This window comes from Cheilinus undulatus, linkage group 10 (assembly GCF_018320785.1).
Source record: "Cheilinus undulatus linkage group 10, ASM1832078v1, whole genome shotgun sequence".
In the NCBI taxonomy this organism is placed as follows: Eukaryota; Metazoa; Chordata; class Actinopteri; order Labriformes; family Labridae; genus Cheilinus; species Cheilinus undulatus.
This window is the reverse complement of record NC_054874.1, coordinates 44,376,181-44,396,691: the sequence shown is the minus strand read 5'-3', so window position 1 is coordinate 44,396,691 and position 20,511 is coordinate 44,376,181. Positions and strand designations below refer to the sequence as shown.

Genomic DNA, 20,511 nt, shown 5'->3' with positions numbered 1-20,511 from the left:
TACCAAAGCATAAGTAAATAATACTCATTTTTGTTGCTTTGATAAGAGTGGTTATTATTCAAGTTAAAACTAAATTATGGATATCACAGCTTAACTTTACAATAGACCATGATTTCGCAGACCTCCATGAGCCCTCAGTCTGGCTGGGTCCCAGAAAGCTCTCCCCTTTGTCCCCCCTTAGGCAGCCATGGTGATGATTGATCTACTCCTATGGAAGTTAAGAAAACTCCACATTTTATTGAAAACCATCACTATCAGCTGTGAACTCTGATAAAAGCACGTGAAGGATGTCAAATGAACATATCTGATCTGAAACCTGAAAAGCAGATAACTCAGATCCACAATTTTAAATGTGAGTACCAGGCCAGAGAACTACAAGAAACTGATCCAAAGTTTTTCAGACAATCACAGCAGCTTGAAACAAACAAGCCTTGACAAACTCAGACAATTTACCCATAATGCTCCATGTCAGTTTGAACACTTCTTTTCCTAACTGAGCTTGAAGGTTTTATGAAACCAAACAGATGGTGAGTGGAAGATAATAATTCTAACTTGAATATAATTAGAAAGCAGCATCCTGGCAGCTCCCTGTATTAATGTAAAAATGTCCTGGATCAGTGAACACTGGGCCTCTTTTACCAAGATCCTCACAGGATTTCATTACATTTCTTCAAAAAAGATTCTAGAAAAGTCTTCAGGGAGCTGTACTTTAAGCACTATTGTTTACATGTACATTTTTTTAATGCCATGTGCTTGTAAACTGGCTCCAGCATATTTTTACATAATTTTATAGAGAAAACTGCAGGGTTGTGTGCTAAAGTCACAAAGGATTGAAAAGACGAGTCAAGATATGCTGGGAATGCTCAAATTAAAACACAAAACAATCACAAACTGGACTCCAACTGCAGTGCTGTGATAAAGTATTTTCCCACCTCCTGATTTCTCTCCTTCTCTCTTTTGCACATTTGTCACACTGTAACGTTTCGACTGCAGAAGAGGGTTTTTAACAACACTTTCCTGCTTATAAACTGTTGGCTGACTGTTGCTTTCCGGTGCTTCTGTGCCTGTGTGGTCCCAGTTTAAAGAAACAAAAAATCAATGCAGCTGTCTAAAGTAAAGGTCACAGGTCACAGGGAGGTCAACGGGCTGAGTGAAAGGTTCATTTCCAGGCACAGGCGCAGAAAATAAGCTGGACTCTATCATGGCCTCTTTACTGTTCCTCCAGGAGCACTGTAATGTGATTTTGTGGCAATAAATACCTTAAAGGATAACAACCAGAGTCCATTTCTGCTGAGAGGAAGTGCACAGGGCAGTGGGTTTATCTCTAGGGAAAGGTAAGGGATTTTGAGAGTCTGCATCGAGCATGAACTATCCTATCATCATGTTTGATACTCCAGAAGATAAAGAGCATCAGATAGTTATTTTTTTTGTAAGTGTACGTGATGTGCTACAAAAAGCCTGTTATTGTAATAAAAAATCTTTAAGACCAACAGACATAAGAATATAACCATGTAGATAACATAACTCCAGACTGGATTTGAAGGAATAATCCTGCAGCCTTGAGACTCTGAACTCTCTATTTCCTCCAATTTCCATTCACTATATTTGTAAAAAAAGTAATACTTATCGTCAGCATTCACCAGCAATGCACAGCAAATAAAGGCTGCTGTATTTTTAAGGCAATGTGGGGAAATGGTGTTTCACCAGGAAGCTGCAGCAAATAACAGCAGTGAGAGACGGAGCAGAAAACGGTTTACACGCTTTTATCCACAGCATATTTACAGCTGCAGTAACTTCACAATCACTGCACATGACACGAATGTTGAGTTCCTTTCACTTGGACTTGAGTGACAACTCTTTCTCTAATTGTGAGTAAAAAACTGACTTAACTTTTGGTTGACAATAAAAAGGGCATTTTAACACGCTCAGTGGCTTTTCTTAACTTTGACAAAGTTCAGTGTTTTAGCAGCAGACTAACTACACTAAAACACCAGATAAAAACATGATTGACAGCCGACTCATGCTTTGTTTTGTTGTTTAAGTATGTTTTTCAATAGTAGGCCTCCTATTTGTTGAGTCATGAATTTGTTGAGTCATGAATTATTGATCTTTACCACACCAATTTAGAGTCTCCAGTCTGCAGACAAGCTGTACTCTCAGTTTAGGCCAGAAAACATGTAAGTGTTGCAAAGACGTAGTTTTGGTAATTTGGGGACCCTGGGCAAGAATCTACACTATATTTCCAAATATATTCACTCACCCATCCAAATAAATGAAATCAGGTTTTCCAATCACTTCCATGGCCACAGGTGGATAAAATCAAGCACCTAGGCATGCAGACTGTTTCTACAAACATTTGTGAAAGCATGGGTTGCTCTCAGGAGCTCAGTGAATTCCAGTGTGGTACTGTGATAGGATGCCACCTGTGCAACAAGTCCAGTGGTGAAATTTCCTCACTCCTAAATATTCCACAGGCAACTTTCAGTGGTATTATAACAAAGTGAAAGTGATTGAGAATGACAGCAACCCAGCCACGAAGTGGTCGGCCACATAAAATGACAAAGCAGGGTCGGCGGATGCTGAAGCGCATAGTGCGCAGAGGTTGCCAACTTTCTGCAGAGTCAATCTCTACAGACCTCCAAACTTCATGTGGCCTTCAGATTAGCTCAAGAACAATGTGTAGAGAGCTTCATTGAATGGGTTTCCATGGCCGAGCAGCTGCATCCAAGCCATACATCTCCAAATGCAATGCCAAGCGTCAGATACAGTGATGTAAAGCATGCCACCACTGGACTCTAGAGCAGTGGAGACACGTTCTCTGGAGTGATGAAAAGCACTTTTCCATCTGGCAATCCAATGGATGTGTCTGGGTTTGGTGGTTGCCAGGAGAACGATACTTGTCTGACTGTATTGTGCCAAGTGTAAAGTTTGGTGGAGGGGAGATTATGGTGTGGGGTTGTTTTTCAGGAGCTGGGCTTGGCCCCTTAGTTCCAGTGAAATGGACTCTGAATTCTTCAGCATACCAAGAAAGTATGGACAACTCCATGCTCCAAACTTTGTGGGAACATTTTGGGGATGGCCCCCTCCTGTTCCAAAATGACTGTGCACCAGTGCACAAAGCAAGGTCCATAAAGACATGGATGAGAGAGTTTGGTGTGGATGAACTTGACTGGCCTGCACAGAGTCCTGACCTCAACCTGATAGAACACCTTTGGGATGAATTAGAGTGGAGACTGAAAGCCAGGCTTTCTCATCCAACATCAGTGTGTGACTTCACAAATGCGCTTCTGGAAGAATGGTCAAAATTTCCCATAAACACACTCCTAAACCTTGTGGAAAGCCTTCCCAGAAGAGTTGAAACTGTTAAAGATGCAAATGGTGGACCGACATCATATTAAACCCTATGGATTAAGAATGGGATGTCACTTAAGTTCATATGCGAGTCAAGACAGGTGAGGGAATACTTTTGGCAATATGAGGTTTGCTGAGAGTGACTTTTTCTCTCTCTTAACCTGCTGGGAGGACAATCCGAAGTGAGCAATCTCTCACATTGAATAAAGTCAGTTAAGATTTTATAAACCTTTCAGTGTGCGGCGGGCTTTGGAAAGAATGTGCAAATCATAGACTGTAGAAAGAATTGGAAAAACCCCGTGTGACGTCAGTCATCTGCTTACAATAGGTGGAATAAAACGGCTTTTGAAGCCCATTCGAGGATGCTTCCATATTGAAATCGCGGTCTCAACCGAACTTTGGATCAACCTAACAGCCTGCCCACTAAGCGCGACTTCCTGTCAGCCTGCTAGCTAGCATTCTGGTTGACAGAAACAGAGCCTCTGCCTGCCGAGCTATCTGTCAATCAACTGAGACGCGCTAATCCCTGTGAAGTGAGGTGTATCCTAAATATAATCCAAATGATCATGGTACATAAAAATTCACCCCCTGTACAGTGGGAGCACAATAAGACACTAGCTAATGAGACACATTTGGTGTTTTTAACCAGGCTGTAAACCAGTTTATTTTGTGTGTCAAAACCGGCTGTTTAAAATGTGTGCAGACGGAACTTCCGGTTTTCCTGCAGCCAGTCTCAAGTGGACAGTTGCTGTATAGCAATTTTTTGCACTTCCGCATCGGCTTCATTTTTTAGGACTGGAGGTTTCCGCTTGGTGCAAATTTTTCAGTACATAAACACTGCCAATTACTGGCCTGGCATGTACACTACAGGAGTTTTAGTTGTTTTTGTGGATCTATGTGCACAGTATTTGTTAGAACATGGTCACCTAAATAAAGATCTTATGAAAAAAAAAACAAGTTGGTTTTGTTTTCATGTGAATGAGGTTTCAGGGCACTGTTTTTTTCTTCTTGTGTGGTATTGTTGGTTACGGAGCCCCAGACATGACATGGTCAAAAAAAAAAAAAAAAATTAGATTAAATTGTGGCCACAATATAGCTATAACGTGCATATGAAATACTAATTCATGGCCACAAAATACTAACTCCTAAGTATAATGTGCACACAAAATAGTAATTAATAATATTAATATAATTCCTGGACAGCTGGGTAAGCAAATTCCTATCCCAGAGTGCAAGTCATACCTCAGCCAGTAAAGCAACCTGACTCTCAATATTCTGTTGAATGCCTCTTGGTAATAATGGTTACTTGCAATTCCAGGCTTTTCAGAATGTCTTTGTGGCTCATTCCCAGCCTAAAATAAAATTCAATCATACTATCCCTGTCCATTGTGTAGCTTTAGCCCCTCTACTGCCTACCTTAGACCTTAGAGAAGGTGCGCTCTGTTTGCTTACCCAGCAGTTCAGGAATGATATTAATATTATTAGTAAGTATTTTGTAAACATATTATACTTATTTCATGGCCACAAATTGGTATTTTGTGGTCATGAATTAGTATTTCATGCACACGTTATAGCTGTATTGTGGCCACAATTTAATGTTTTTTTTTTTTACTATGTCATGTCTTGGGCTCTGTAGAAAGTTTACAATTTTGTATTTCTTGTCTTATTTCATTGACTTTAGTCAGTTTTTTAACTTTAGTATTAACCCCTATATTTTTGAGCAGCTCTCACTGGCCCTTTTCAGTTTGCATAACTTTTTTGTTGCAAAATTTTATTTCTTTTTTATAAATGATAAATTATTTAATTACCTGAAACAGCTTGTGTTTATATTGCTTCTTTTTATCTGAGCCAGGACATAGCATATATCTATATGCAACAACAATTCTAAATTATGTCCCTAACGGCCCTCATACTAATGAAAACAGATGCTACCTAAAGAGGGAGCTGATGCAGAAAAGAAGACAATGTGGTTATTAATCCTTTGGCATTATATCAGACATGTTGTGCACACTCTGAATAGACAGATGGAGAGGAAGACAAAAACAGAGCAGGCTTGTTAGCTGAAAAGTTGGAGCAGAGGAATCAGAAGTTTCAGCTCAACACCTGCGAAACCTTTCTTCTTCATTTCAGTGGTAAAAAAAATGTTGGGATTGATGGATTTCTCCTTTGTATCTCCTTCTGCTCCCTTGTTTGTTCTCTCTTTTCCCTCCATGCTGCTGTGATTCTTCCTCTTGCAATCTGTCAAATCCAGTCTCTCTTTCTCCCTCTCAGACTTGTTTCACAGCGACACAGGCCTGCGTCAGTGGAAGTGGAGACAGTCACGCTTAGTCAGTCCTTCTTCACTCGCTATAATCAAACACTTTCCAAAGATATCCTGTCATATCGCTCCGCTGCCTTCTCTTTTCTTTTACGACTCTGCCAGAGACAAACTACAGAATCGCTGGGACTCAGCGGAGTGTGGAGCTGATCCTTAAACTCCAAAGACGTTTTCACAAGGGCCACACATGGAAAACTTTTAAAACTTGGAGGGAGTGTTGGAGTCAAAAATTTAGTGAAATACAAGCAGTGTCAAGATAAATATTTGACTACAAGCTAAAAAGCCTTTGATACATCCGTGCATCCTATTTAATTCATCTGTTATAAAGTTTTAATGAGTGGTATCAAAGACCAGAGAGCCTTGACAAAACGGTCAGATGAATCAATCAATCTCTTTAATCAGGAAGTCTGTTACGTCTTAACAAGACATGTCTGTCAATGTTTAAAGCTAGGGTTACACACCATTCTCTCTGTTAAGAGTTATTGTGTTGCTGGATTAACTTTGAGACGAACTAAAGCTGCAAAAGGTGCATATGGAACATCCCTTTTGGGGAAGTTTGTCAGTTGTTTCATTGCCTTTTGGCTCCTGAGCATTCTGTCTGAGAACGTCCGTACAGTTTATGAAATTAATCTAAACTAAACATTAAATTGGAGTTGCATATTTTTCATCTAGGTAATAAACAAGGAAGTTCCCATTCTTCAAAAACCAAATTTTTCAACTGCACTGAGATTTTCTTACCTTATCCCTGATGCCCTGTCGGATGTTTTCTCTCTCTGCCTCCATTTTTGCATATTTCGCCTTCCTCTCCTCCTCCTGTTGCCTCAGCGCCTCTTGTCTTTCTTCCTCTTTTTTCTGAGCATCGGGATCCTTCTCCTCCTCCCCACCAAGCATCTTGCCCATGTCTTTGGTGGCCCCTGTTGATAAGAGAGAGAAACAGGAAATGTGACGAGTTAAACAAATATCAAGCAGAAACAGTTAACCAATGACACTGGCAATTCAAGATAATTGCAAATGATAGGCCTCAGCAATCAGATGTTGCTCAGCATTTGATTCAACTGTGGCACATCTAAATTTAGATCATTCACTGGAGATCACTTTGAATATCAGTCCTCTTTAGCAGCTTAATCTGCCCTTGACTGAACCAAAGACAAAAGAGTCTGACAATAGAAAGAACAAGAGGTGAGCACGAACAAAAGCCTTAGATAAATTATTAGTGATCCTCTTGATTGCCTTTGTTCCGCTCATGGCTGTCCTTTCTATCTGTGACAGAGATTTCCATCCTTGTGCAAATGGACCATCTGGACACCGGGTCAAGATCTGAGAATAAAGGGTTGGATGGCTGTTAAAAAGGTCATGAAAAACGGATACTTGTCCCGTTCTGCTACTGACCAGCCTGCACCTGTATGCTAACAAAGAGATCAAGCAAGTGATGACTATGACTTTAACTTTTCATGCTAACGATTTGTGATTTAAGTACTCCCTGGCTTTTCTTTGAAATACAGGAATGAAGTAGACCACATTTCAAAACAAGAGTGGTATAACAGTATGTAACCAAAGTCATTTTCTGTGAAGTATTGCACATTCCTAGAAGTGTTTTCACTGAACCATATAGCACACAAAGAACACACACCCATTGTCTACAGTACTGTGCAGAAGTTTTAGGCATGTGTACGTGTGCCGCTCAGCAGCCAAGGTCGAGCTTAACAGCATTTCTTTTGCCTGGGCCTTTGCACCCCTGGTAATACACCCAGCAACTACCAACAGTTTTCAGGTGCTTAGAACATACACACGACAACCAGGGGGTTGTAGAGACCCTCCTACCCACCCTAACAGTACCCTAGGCTATGTTCAAGAGCCACATCTACCCATAACTCCGCCCTGAAGCTGTGGTTTGTGTTTTGTTTTGTTTTTTCATCAGATTATTTTCCCATACCCTTGGTAAAATACAAAGACATCCAGAGCATGACCTTGGTTGTGTCAATCCTCCTTCCTGCCTGATGGAGCCCTCAGGTGGCCATACTTGCCATTGCAAACCTTACTTCAGCCTAAAATTTCAGCCCAAACATGCCTAAAATTTCTGCACAGTACTGTGTGTAAAGATGTGGATTTACAGTTTCTGTTCCTTTACATCTTCCTTTCTTCATTGTTGTTTGTTCAGGACATTTGGCAATTGTGCCACACACTAGAAGAGATTATAACTTCTTGACATTTCCAGACAGTTTGACCAAGTGCAATGTTAAAGTGAGCCAAATGGTATGCACAACAGTGTTGCAATTTCACCCCCCAAAGGAACTGAGTCCCCAGGATCAGGTGTAAAAATGACTGATATGCCTATATCTATAGTGTGTGAAAAACACTTCTCACTAAAGTCTCTGTCAACAAAGAGTGACGGATGTCCCATATGAATGCTCTCTGTGCAATATAAATTCGAAGAACTTTTTTTTTACCTTTAATTTCCTGACCATGTCATTGGTTTGGACAGTTTAGTGACGGCTGGAAATTAGTGTTCTACACTTTTCAATCTCCCTCAAACTCTAACAGCTGCAGTCATGCAAGAATATAAAGGGGAAACCTTCTGCAAAATAACAACACACACTACAGTGTTAATTTCATCAACTAAATCTATGGCCAAAAATGTCAGACATTCAAAATCTGTGATATTTCTCCACTGTGGACAAATCTGTCAAAATGCCATGCATCTGTAGCTGTTCTGCCTCTCAGCCTTAGAAAGCAGGGACCCCAGGTCTGGCAGGGTGCACAGAACACACTACCATGATTTGGTACCAGATTTAGGCAAGAAAATAAATGCTTGGACTAAAAGTAAAGACTAAATGTGAGGACATTTTATGGACTAAAACCAGACTAAAACTAAAAAGGGTAGAAATGACTAAAATGTGACTAAAATTAAAATGCATTTCATTTAAAGACTAAAACTAAAATTAATTATTTTTGATTTTAGATGTTTCGATCAGACCTGGTCTCCTTTTGCAAACATTTGTGATACTAAATGGGTCGTTCTGAAGAGCTCAGTTACTTCAAGAGTGGTACTGTGATGGATGCCACCTTTGCAATAAGACGGTTCATTTAATTTCATCCCTGCTGGACATTTCACAGTCAACTGTAAGAGATATTATTAGAAAGCGGAAGCTTTTAGGAGCAACAGCAATTTAGCAATAAAGCAGAATACAACACAGAATCCCCAAATGCTAAGGCCAATAGTGCGTAAAGGTCACCAGCGCTGCAGAATTCTGGACTTGCACTGGCATTAATGAAAGCACAAAAACTGTGGCACAAGCTTCATGAAATGGGCTCCCATGGCTGAGCAGGTGCATGCAAGCCTCACATCACCAAGTACGATGGCAAGCGTCAGATGGAGTGGTGTAAAGCTCTACAACAGATGCCAGGAGAATGTTACCAGTCTTGCTGCATTGTGCAGACAGTGAAGTTTGGTGGAGGAGGGATAATGGTATGTGGCTATTATTCAGCTCAATAAGACATTTTGAACAATGCTATGCTTCCAACTGTGTGACAACAGTTTGTGGAGGGTCTTTTTCTGTTCTAACATGACTGCTCCCCAGGGCAGAAAGCAAGAACTATAAAGACAAGGTTTGATGAGTTTGGTGCGGAAGTTTTACTGGCCCGCATAGAGCCCTGGTCTCAACCCCATCAAGCACCTTTTGGATAAAGTGGAACGGAAATTGTGAGCCTGGCTTTCTCCTCCAACAACAGTGCCTGACTTCATAAATGCTCCACAGAACAAATGGGCACAAATTCCCACAGAAACACTTAAAAATCTTATAGCATGGCTTCCAAGAAGAGTGGAAGCTGTTATACAGGGGCCAACTCAATATATGTTCGAATACAATGTCATGACAGTCCCTGATGGTGTAATAGCCAGGTGTTTGAATACTTTTGTCCATGTAATGTATATTAAAAACCATGTAAAAACCAGTGCTGTTTACACAGCTCAAATACTGTCAGAGCTGTCAGGACTCAGATGAAGCCTTTTGCTGCCTTTCTCTTTTGTTCAAAATGAAAACAACAAGGACAGAGAGAGATGGATGGCCCTTCAAAGTAAACAATTTGTTTTATCCGTTCCTGTTCCCATGCCATTTTGTTGGAGTGTTTCCATGAGTTTGATGCCTACATGTCAGAGACAAACAGGAGCAGATCCAAGCCTTCCAGTGGCAATGATGCATAACACAGATGTATGATTGGGGGTTGGTCTATCAGCTATCCCTGCTACTGCTGAGACAATCATGTGAGAACTAAATTTTTCAACCATGCACAAGGGCATGCACAGCCAATATTCTAACAAGATGCAGTGCATTTAGCCATTATTATAACCCTCATTATTGCTGGTATTTATTTTTATTTAAACAACTTGAAATGGCCAGGGATGGGATGATGAAGTTCCAGACTCCTGAGCTTTGTCCTGCATGTCAGACAAGTTGAACCTCACTTTTAAACATCCCTCTATCTGAGTGATCTTACTTCAGAGACACTAGCTTCTCTTTCCAGTTCAGTGGTTGGAAACAAGCTAGAGCACTAACAGATACCCGACAAACCCCTAAACTCACCCTGACTCTACGCTCACTTCCGTCTCACAGGAAGGAAATTAACTTTAACAAAACCTGGACCTCCTGGACCACTCTTGGCTCTCTCCCTGCCCTGACTCCTGCTGTCTTCCTCTCACTATTAATGCCTCTGCGCGTCCGTGCCCTGGCCTGTGCTCGTCTGCTACGCCTTGGCTCGCAGGCTCTCTGGAGGGGCGACTCAAAGACACAGCCATCTGCTTCAGCTGTGAAATTGATGAGACAGCAGCGACCTTGAGGTCTTTGGCTGCAGTCCGAACTTGCGTGTTGACGGACCAGGACAGGACAGGCCTGGGTACTTCGTCACACGGAGCCGTGCGGCTGCTAATTAATAAACAGACATGATGATGTTGATGTTTCGTGTTTCCACATTGACTCGTTTGTGTGCCAAAGACAAGATGTGTTGGCATGTCAGGAGTGTATTACTGTCATTATCTCTGGGCCTTTTTATCTCACTTCACATGTGTAAGAAACCCGCTAACATGTAGAGCGATAGGAGACCATTAGAAGGCCAGCCTTAGAGACAATGACTTCAGGTAACTGTTACTTAGATAGTAAACTACAAAAAAAGATACAAGTACAGTGACATTCTGGTTGAGTGTGCTCACATGGCTAGTTAGTGGTTGACAAGGCACATAGCCAATCAATTTAAGAAATTTGGGGAGACCAATCAGATTTCAGTGGGCCCTGGTTGACCCTGCATGGCAACCACCAGCCCCGGCCCTAGAAAGCTATCAGTGCTATTTGCTCAATCAAACAGGCCATTATAAATCAAGATATTGTTATAACTTTGGTTTCCAATTTGTTTACTGTTTACAGCAGGCCTATTCAATTAGTGGCCTGGGGGCCACATGTGGCCCAGAACCAACCCCCATGTGGTCCAGCCTGTGGTCATGCCAAAGATGCAGAGGGCATCTGCATCTCTTTGTAAGTTTTAATAATTCCCAAAGCATTATCAGACCATGAATGCAACACTCCACGTAGCCTAGCAACAGGCTACCTACAATGCACTGCGTTGTTTTGAAGCATGGCTAGCGATGCTGACAGAAGTAGCCCCAAGATACCGAGTATAAAACGTCCTTTTTAACTGTAGCTACAACTGTGCAACTAGTTTTTATGAACTTTAACATAGACCTGGGTAAGATGTGACCAACATTATTATTTTCTGATTTTTTTTTTATTTTTTTTTAAATCCTATTTATTTTATTTTCATTCAAGTAATAAAACATCTCTACTACCTCAGTTTATGTTCAAATACAGCTCTGTTGTTACGTTTTTATGCACTTTTTGACATGCTTTAGTCATGTTGCAAAAATTAAAAGGGAGACTATGAATAAAAAGTGCATATTTTTTATCAAATTGATCTGTATTGGTTCGAATTTTGACATTACCAGCTGCTTACTGGGCGCTGAACATGTCTGGCCCGGCTACGTTTCTTGATTTTAAAATTTGGCTCAGTTAAATTTTTAATAGATTAGCCCAGGTTTACAGTATCATCTTAGTTTAGTCAAAAATTGAAAGAGCAGATCATTAAATTCTTCTTGCCAAAATGTTTGTTTACAGGATTAGCATGGTAGCACCTTGTGCCACTTAGCACCACCTTGTGCTGAAACTAAGAAGTACAAGACACATAAGCAAAAGCTTCATGTTCTAATGTGGGCCATATATAATTTTATTTTTAAAATTTGCTGCGGGTTAATCAAAAGTGGACCACAATCCACATTTAGCCCTCAGGCCATAGTTTAGACACCCCTGGTGTGGAGCATAGTTATTACTGTAACTAAATAAGTGATTGTCTGGGTAGGATGGATGTTATGTAGACATATGCAGAGCAAAATATCAAACGTAACAATGTTTTAAATAAATGAAATTAAAGATAAGTAAAATGTAAATGTTTGAAAATACAGTTGTTTCAATTTTTTAATTTTATTTTTTAAGAGAAGTGGTGGGGGTTCACAAAATAAATCATTTCCTCCTAGGGGAGGCTCACTCTCCCACACTTTGAAAAGCCCCTGCTTTAAATGGCTAATCTGTTGCCATCAGCAAAGTTCTGTCAGTTTCTTTACTGACTAAAGATAGCGATACTTGAATTTCTGAGCTAATATTTCACGTTACTCAATACATCAAAAAAGTAAGTAGTCTCACAGATCTCCCGACCCTGGCTGAAACATGGCAGAACAAAATTAGTGTACAAACATAGGTGTTTACAATGTGTCTGTATTTATGCTCTGCAAAGCTTCATTTGTGACAGCTTTTAAGATTGGACCAGTTCATATCTGTCAAAAATTCCAAATGACTTCCTTAATCAGCAGGTAGGACTGTCTGAGGACAGAAGCCACTGACAGAAACCATCAGTGGTAATTCCTTCATAGCTTCCTTGTAGCTCCAAACTTGCCTCTTATTCAGTTGAAGTAATCAGTCCTGATCTTCACAGTTAAAAATGTCTTGCAGTGAAGGAACTAGAGTTAAAATCTCTGTATGCCATTGTAAAGGATCATGTGTTGCTTTGTTCTACTCTCTCTCTTTGTGTTCTTTGGAGTGAGTTATCCATTGTTCCTTCTAATTAAGCACTTTCACTTATGTTCCTGTGTTTTTTAACCACACTCAAAGCTCTCGGCTCTTCCTCTGGAGCTTTCTCGTCGTGCTTACAGCTCGCAGACTCCACAGCTGGTAGCGCTTCATGACACCGAGGCTTTTGGGAACAACAACTGTCTCACTCGACTACACAGCAACTTTGTCACAATCAGACGAGCTAATTAGCCTTGAGCATCGAGATAAGTCATGTGGAGTTTTGGGAGAGGTGCTGAGACGTGATAAAGTGGCATCGATTGCAACAGTAGACCAGAGAGAAGACAAATATCTGCCTGAAAAGTACAGCTTTTTATACTAAAAATACTGTTTTTAGAAGCTTCATGAAGAAGGCAGAGTCTGCATGATGATTTAAGACTTAAAAGAGACTTCCAAATGAAAAGAAAGCTTTTGATTGGAGCTTTTCCACTGCAGTTTATTTTTATATGTAGAGTATTTACAAGTTTAAAGCTGATTTATCATACACCCTTCTTGCAGTTACATTTTTAAGACTTTACCCTCAATTTCTGTATCATTGGGAGTCCTACAAGAATGGTTCATTACAGCAAGAGAGTAAAAAAGACATATCAAGGCTAGAGCAAGATATTAAGTGTGTCATGCTATTTTTAATTTGAATCAGCAGACTCTTAAGTTTAACAAGTTTTAATTTCCTAACTTTCTCTGCTCAGCTTGACCTAAGAGGAATTTATAAAACCCTGAGGACATGAAGGGTATTCTCAGCAGGGGTCGGCTTGGTTTCTTTAAGGATCACAAAGAACACCAGTTTGGGAAATCTCCTCGAGCTACAAGATACAAAGGCAGAGGAAAAGTTTTAAAGATCTGCTCTTTGGTTCAGTTTTGCCTGAGGAAAACCACAGGGAGACAACAAGAATCAAAAGATAAATTCCTGAGAGGGTTAGCATGAGAAAGTGACTCTCAAGGCTCCGCTTTCCAACACATTGATTAGCATGTGATTAATAATGAAAACCCAATGTTTTTGTTGTTGTTTCTCATCTTTCACTTTGCCTCAGAACTGGGCTGCATATTTAAAAAATCTTAGATAATCTATACAAAGAGGCTGATTCGTTTATTTGGGGAATTGGCCTCGCTTTTGGGTTTGACATCAAAAGATGAATATGCTGCATTTACAGTTAGAGGTGTAACCAGCATGGAAACCAGAGAGCTGTCTATGGGTAAAAAACTAGCAACTGTGAAGCTGAGAGAAGATAGAAAATCAATCAGAGCCTTTGCACAAACATTGGCCATAGCCAGTACAACCATTAGGGATGTCCTGAAGAAGAAAGAAACCACTGGTGTACTAACAGACGTCGAACGGGAAGACCAAGGAAAATAGAAGCAGTTGACAACATAAAAGGTGTGAGAGCTGTAAGAAAGACCCTAAACAACTGTTAGTGACATCAGCAACAACCTCCAGAGGGCAGAAGTGAAGGTAACACAACCTAAACCAGAAGACTTCATGAACAAAAGTAGGGCCCTATGAAATCTGTTTTATGTTTTCCCAAATTCCATTTTAATTTTTTGGAATTCCGGTTTTTAACCTTTAGCATGAAAAGAGTGTCCTGTTTATATAAACGAATAAAATGTTCACTAATTAAATAGAAATAACCTTGAATTTATTGGAAAAGGGCTACAGTTGGCCCAGGAGCTGTTGTTTGGATAACCCTGATATAAAACAACTATAACCAGTGTAACAGTCAGATATTTCCAACATTTTAAGACACATCTACATATATGATGACATCCTAACTGATGTTTATAATGTAAATGAAGAAATCCTTCTGTTCTCTCAAACAGAGAGTGATAGTAACTAATGAGAAGGTCACATTAAAGTTAAATGGTTAAAAATAAACCTGTAAATCTTCTTTACTCTCACGGTCTGTAACAGTGCATGCAGTTTGATGCTGCATCGTGCTGACTGTAACGGTTCTCATCATCTCCATCCTCGCTGTCTGTCTGTCTGCCTCAAATCAGACCGCTACGTTAATGCAGATACATATTGGCTCGTTAAGCAACCAAAGGGAGCGACAGTATCTACAGGAGGAATTATTAAGTTAATTGATACTTGACTGTAATGCCATTTAGACTACGGGACTTCACAAAATCTCGGGTCCGTCCGACTTGAGTTTGAGGGGGTGAGTAGATCTTCAAGTTGTGACTTCAGCGGTGTGCCTTGCGCACAGACACACCTCTCTCTCTCCTTGACGCTCTGGTGTGGTGAGGTAAAATAACTCAAAGCACAGATGAGTTTTCATGAAGGTGCAACATAATGTTGCATGCAAGTGGCAACCTCCGGTCCTGAAAAATGAAGCCAATATGGAAGTGCAAAACATTGCAATACAACAAGTGTCCACTTGAGACTGGCTGCAGGAACACTGGAAGTCCCATCTGAACACCTGTTTAACAGCAGGTTTTTACACTAGAAATAAAGTGGTTTACAGCCTGGTTCAAAAAAACCAAACGTTTATCATTAGCTAATGTCTTCATGTGCTCTCACTGTACGGTGGATGGGGGGGGGGGTTGCACCACAATGGTTTATATTTAGGAAAAACCTCACTGTGGACTGACTGGTGCGTTTCATTTGATTGACAGATAGCTCGACAGGCAGAAGGTACGTTCTGTCAACCAGAATGCTAGCTAGCTAGCTGACAGGAAGTTGTGCTTAGTGGGCAGGCCATTAGGTTGATCCAAAGTTCGGTTGAGACCACGATTTCAATATGGAAGCTGCTGCAGATTGGCTTCAAGACCTGTTTGAGTCCGCCTATTGTAAGCAGACAGCTGACGTCACACGAGGTTTGTCCAATTCTTTCTACAGTCTATGGTGGCACGGCACTGCCCCGTGTTGAGCCACGTGATGTTTGTCAGTTTCTTGTGCAGCTGCTTTGACATGCTGTTATTGTTTAGGAGGGGGCAGGGTAAGCGTTTCTGAAGTGAGGCACAAGTTGTGCCACTCTTTAGTGATCCCCCGGAACATATTCCCCAGATATACATCCCTCTTTCTAAAAAAACACAGCATTTTAGTCAAATTCATTCAATTTCCATAATTTCCACATTAAATAGTGCATTCCATTTTTATTGTCCAAGTCCGTGATTCTGTTAACGCAGAAATCATAGGGCCCTGAAAAAAGCAACAATGCTACACCAGAAGATGCAAACCACATTTGCCAAAAAGTAACATAGACAAGCCTCAAACATTCTGGGATGAAGTTTTATGGACTGATGAGACAATGATTAACCTTTACCAAAGTGAAGGAAAGGGCTCATTAATCTTTACTGGTGATGTAACACATGATGGCAACAGCAAAACAAACTCAGAAGTCTGCAGCAACATTTTGTCTGCCAGTGTAAAGAAAGATGCAGCCCAACTCATCAGGAGATCCTTCATCATGGAGCAAGATAATGACCCAACACACACTGCCAAAACAACGAAGGAGTTCATCAGGGGCAAAGAGTGGAAGGTTTTAGACTGGCAAAGTCAATATCTAGACCTCAACCCTATAGAGCATGCATTTTACCTGCTAAAGAAGAGACTGAAGGGAGTAACCCTCTAAAACAAACAACTGTCTGAGGCTGCAATGAAAAGCTGGAAAAGCATCACAAAAGAAGAATGCAAGAGTTTGTTGATGTCAGTGGGTCACAAGGTTGATGCAGTTACTGCAAGCAAAGTATATGCAGCAAAATACTACGTGTTATATGCAGCTGAATTCACAACACATCCCTGCCCCTCATTGGCATAGCAGATGCCACTTTTCGGCCTCTGTGCTGCTGGCTCATTAGCCATCATCCTGTGTGCACCACAGAACCCCAGACAACGAAGTCATTGCAGTCCATACATTATTAAAGAGACTTTTCTCCCTGGGCCAGAAACATCACAGATATTGCCCTTTCCTGAACCGAGCAGCTTTAACCACATTTGAAGTATTTCCAGTACCGCACAGTACACAGCTAACCTGCTTAGTGACATCTCAAACCCTGAGAGAGGGGAGCTCTGCAACCATGCTAACACATTACTGCTTTAAAAGACTGCTGAGGTCAGCTGAGGTCTGAGGACTGGAGTTAAAGCAGGACCAAGTGAAGGAATTGAAAAGTGTTTAGAGATAAAAATGGTCTGGTCACATGGTGGATTAATCTCAACATAAAGGCGAGCTTTAGATTCACAGAGCATGCAGAAACATCAACAATCTTTTACACTGTAAATGTGTCTGTGAGTAGATAAGGCTCTGTTGGGTGTTAAAATGAGAGCAAAATGTACCACTCTAAATTCCCACGATGCATCTGTGCATGCAGAGAGGGTGTATCACAGCAGGAGAGTGTGCACGAGAGCTGTCAAAGCAAAGAGACTGATCCAGTGTGTGTCCTTCAAGTGTTTCTCAGGCAGTTGTTCGTGTCTATGAATGGCATGTTTCACGCTGAAGGTCAAGCCGGGCTGAATGAGAAAAGTCCTCTGTGTTGTCCAAAGCACGCAAAGAACAATGGAGGGGGTGAAAGAGGGATAAGGAGGAATGAAACAAAAAATAAATCGAGGAGAATTCAAAATAGGTAGTGGTACAAAAGTAGGACATCAAAATGTATCCCTATGGAAAAAGGGAAGAGGTAAAGGATTTATAGGACAAGAAAAGAAAATTATGAGAGGAAACAAATATACCATCAAATTTTTTACTTTTGCAGCTGTTTTGAATTTAATTTTAGTTACATCAAGGGCGAAGCAAATACATGGCGGGAAAATGCGAGGAGGCGGATTTTGCTGCACCTTTCTATGCATATCCAGAGTGACACAATTTTCCAAATAATTCTGCACATTCAAAAAAAAAAAAAAAAAATGCTTGCGCTGTAAAAGTTTGCAGTGTTTTTTGCAAACCTCAGGTTAACTGAGATATACCAACGCAAAAGATAAAATGTTTCTGTCACTCTCCTCCTGGTCCATGAGTAACGTAACAATAACGCACCAGCTGTACATTATTCCTGTCTTGATTTAATGGATTAACATCAGCGCTGCTCCCTCTTTTCGGACAAGTTGGCTGAAAGGCTGGAATGACTCTTAATTCAGTCAATAAATTGAATAATATTTATAAGATTAAGGGCGCTGTTCCAGTTCGCTATGAGGTGGGGCTTACATCTTTGTATACCAGACTGGTCAGAGGAGTAGTTTCAGAGAGCTATCTGGAGCAGTGATTATCTCTGAGGTAAAAGGAGACTTTTGCCCTATTTGCACAGGATTGGTATTACTTAAGGGCATCTGGTAATTTGTAAGAATTGCACAAGACAAGTGTTTTCAGTCCTGTGTGAATTGGTCATGTCTGTAATTTGCAGACTGAAAATCCCAGGGCAAATTACTGAACATATTTTAGCTCACACAGAGGTCCACCGGTAATACTAATCCTGTGCAAAACAGTATTTTTCTAATCTATGGTGGTAATTATGTGTTTTTATAGTCCGTGCTTTTTATTCTGATCTGAAAATAACAAGGTGTGAGAAAATCATCAGCATAAAAACTGTCAAAAATGACAGAACAGGTTCATGTTTAATATGAGATGTCTGGTAATACATTGACATTAGGGACATTAAAGTGTTTGACTTTTGCTCTTCACCTTCCTCTCTGATCAGCTTCAGGTACATGCAGGTGACAGATGCCTCGATACTGATGGGAGTGTATGGGGTACTCATTCATTATATAAGTCAATGATTATTGACAGTTTGTTACACACTATAAAAATGTAAAAAAAAACAACTAAATGCTGGAAGATGCTGTCTATTGGACACTGGTTAATAGTAAGTGGAGAAAACATGAAGGCAACAGCACCTGCAAAGCAGGAAAATAAAAATTCAACATCAGTTCTCATTGCCGCACCTCAGTTTCCTTCTAAGATGGCTGTAAATTTGTGCGCAAGAGAGAGGAAAAGATGGTAGAAAGGAGAAAGAACACCAGGAGAACAATAAGATTCTGCAGAAAAAAGTGATGGAGTAAGAGAGTGAGATGAATCAGTGAGACCAGCTCAAGGACTCTGTGTTCCTGCTCCTCCATCTGTTTCCCTTCCTCTGCAGTCCCACGGCTGCCGACCGGCAGGTCTCTGCTTCAACCCCCACGGCCCAAAACCCGCCGTCCAGACCATCATCATCAGCCTCCTGCTCCAGGGCCGGGCAGGAAGGTGGTCCAGAATCCCAGTGGGAAGACGACTAAGGCAGAAAACAACACAGAGGGGTACAGAGAGAGCAGACTGAAATATGAGCCCTGCTCTTCTTTGTTATGTGAGAGTCGCATCTCGACTACAGCGGGGACCCTGAGGACCAACAGGTGCACAGAAAATCTCACCAAGGCTCTCTGCCTCTGTAGCGGTATGTTTCTTTCTCTCTGGGCTTTTTTATTACTTTTTCCTAGAAAAGCAGCTGTTTTCATGCTGTGACAGCAATTACACTTTTCAAAGAATTCTTGTGTAGTTGTTTTCTTTGTGTGATTTAGTCAATTAAGATCAATAATGAAGCTTAGAGATTTTTTTATCAAGAAACTGTTCTTCGGTTTGCTGTCATATTGTGCCAAAACTCCCATTTTCCAGTTTCTCAAGTATTTTTGGGCCATCTCCTGCCCACCTTCCGCTTTGTCATTTCATTTGCTAGATTGAGTATAAATCCTGTGAAATACACAAAATCCACATCAACATGAAATTTTAACCACTCTGTTCTTGTGACCTGGCAACCCATGACCTAATTGAATGAGTGAGCTGAACCCTGCACGAGAGAACAGATGAGAAAAGAGCTCAATCAAGTCTATGACACTGTCTAGTGAACTATGTGGCCTGACAGAAATTGAAAAATAAAAATGGAGATAAGCTTAAAGATCCTTGCAGGGGTAAAGATTTCAAATCACTTGAGATGGAAATGCAGTAGAAATGTGTCAAGAGGATGATCCATGCCAATATTGACAAGTGAATCATCCTCAAAATCTGCACATTGCATGCTACTCTGCTGCTTACTGCCTCAAGAACAATCCAGTCTTCTTTGTTTGTTCTTGAATTTGCCCTGCCAGAATGAAAACAGAGTTTCTGAGGTTGAAGGAACCTCTCAGGTGGAGGTGGGTGTTCATAAAGTCACAAAAGTTCACACCGAAGTCTCCAAACTTCTCAGAGGACACACACAAGTCACGGCTGCATTGTGAAGCTTTCAAAAATCTGCGGCTGTTTCAACTCCCACGCAGAGTTTTATCAATGTCAAACCTCAAAAAGATGAAAAAAAATCTTTTGTTAAAGCAGCACTGAGTCACTGTTCACACTGAGCTGTCTGTGCCGGTCCTTGACAAATATTGACTCCATCAGGGAGAATGGTTGGGTTTTTGGAAAACAGTTGTCCTTGGAGAGCTCAGCAACACTTTGGCTTAGACGTGGAAAAAGCTGCTCGGTACAGAACATTGGTTTTATATTAAAAAGAGTGACAGACTGACCAGGGAGTGATTGTTTCATAACTGAATGGTGCCAGGTTCAATCTCTTCTGAAGTGTCCTTGAATTTACCACATATCTCTTTCCTTTCATTCGTTGCATGTTCATTGTTGAAGGCTGTAGGTTTTTAAATGAATTCACAGGTCTGCAAAACGTCTTTAGAGAAAAGCTGAAAGGCCTTGCATATCTCTCTGAAGCTAAAAAATAAAACTATGCACGAAGATGTGAGAAAGT

The 20,511-nt window shown here is 40.8% G+C and overlaps 1 protein-coding gene across 1 annotated transcript in view; it reads right to left on the bottom strand.

Moving 5' to 3' along the window:
* The window catches only part of LOC121515992 (complexin-2-like), a 106,158-nt gene that overhangs the window by 9,661 nt on the left and 75,986 nt on the right, over positions 1 to 20,511 (bottom strand). Inside the window, exon 3 of the mRNA XM_041797006.1 lies at positions 6,407 to 6,582. Within this exon, the coding sequence (XP_041652940.1) occupies positions 6,407 to 6,582 (176 nt within the window). The remainder of the gene's footprint in view (positions 1 to 6,406; positions 6,583 to 20,511) is intronic.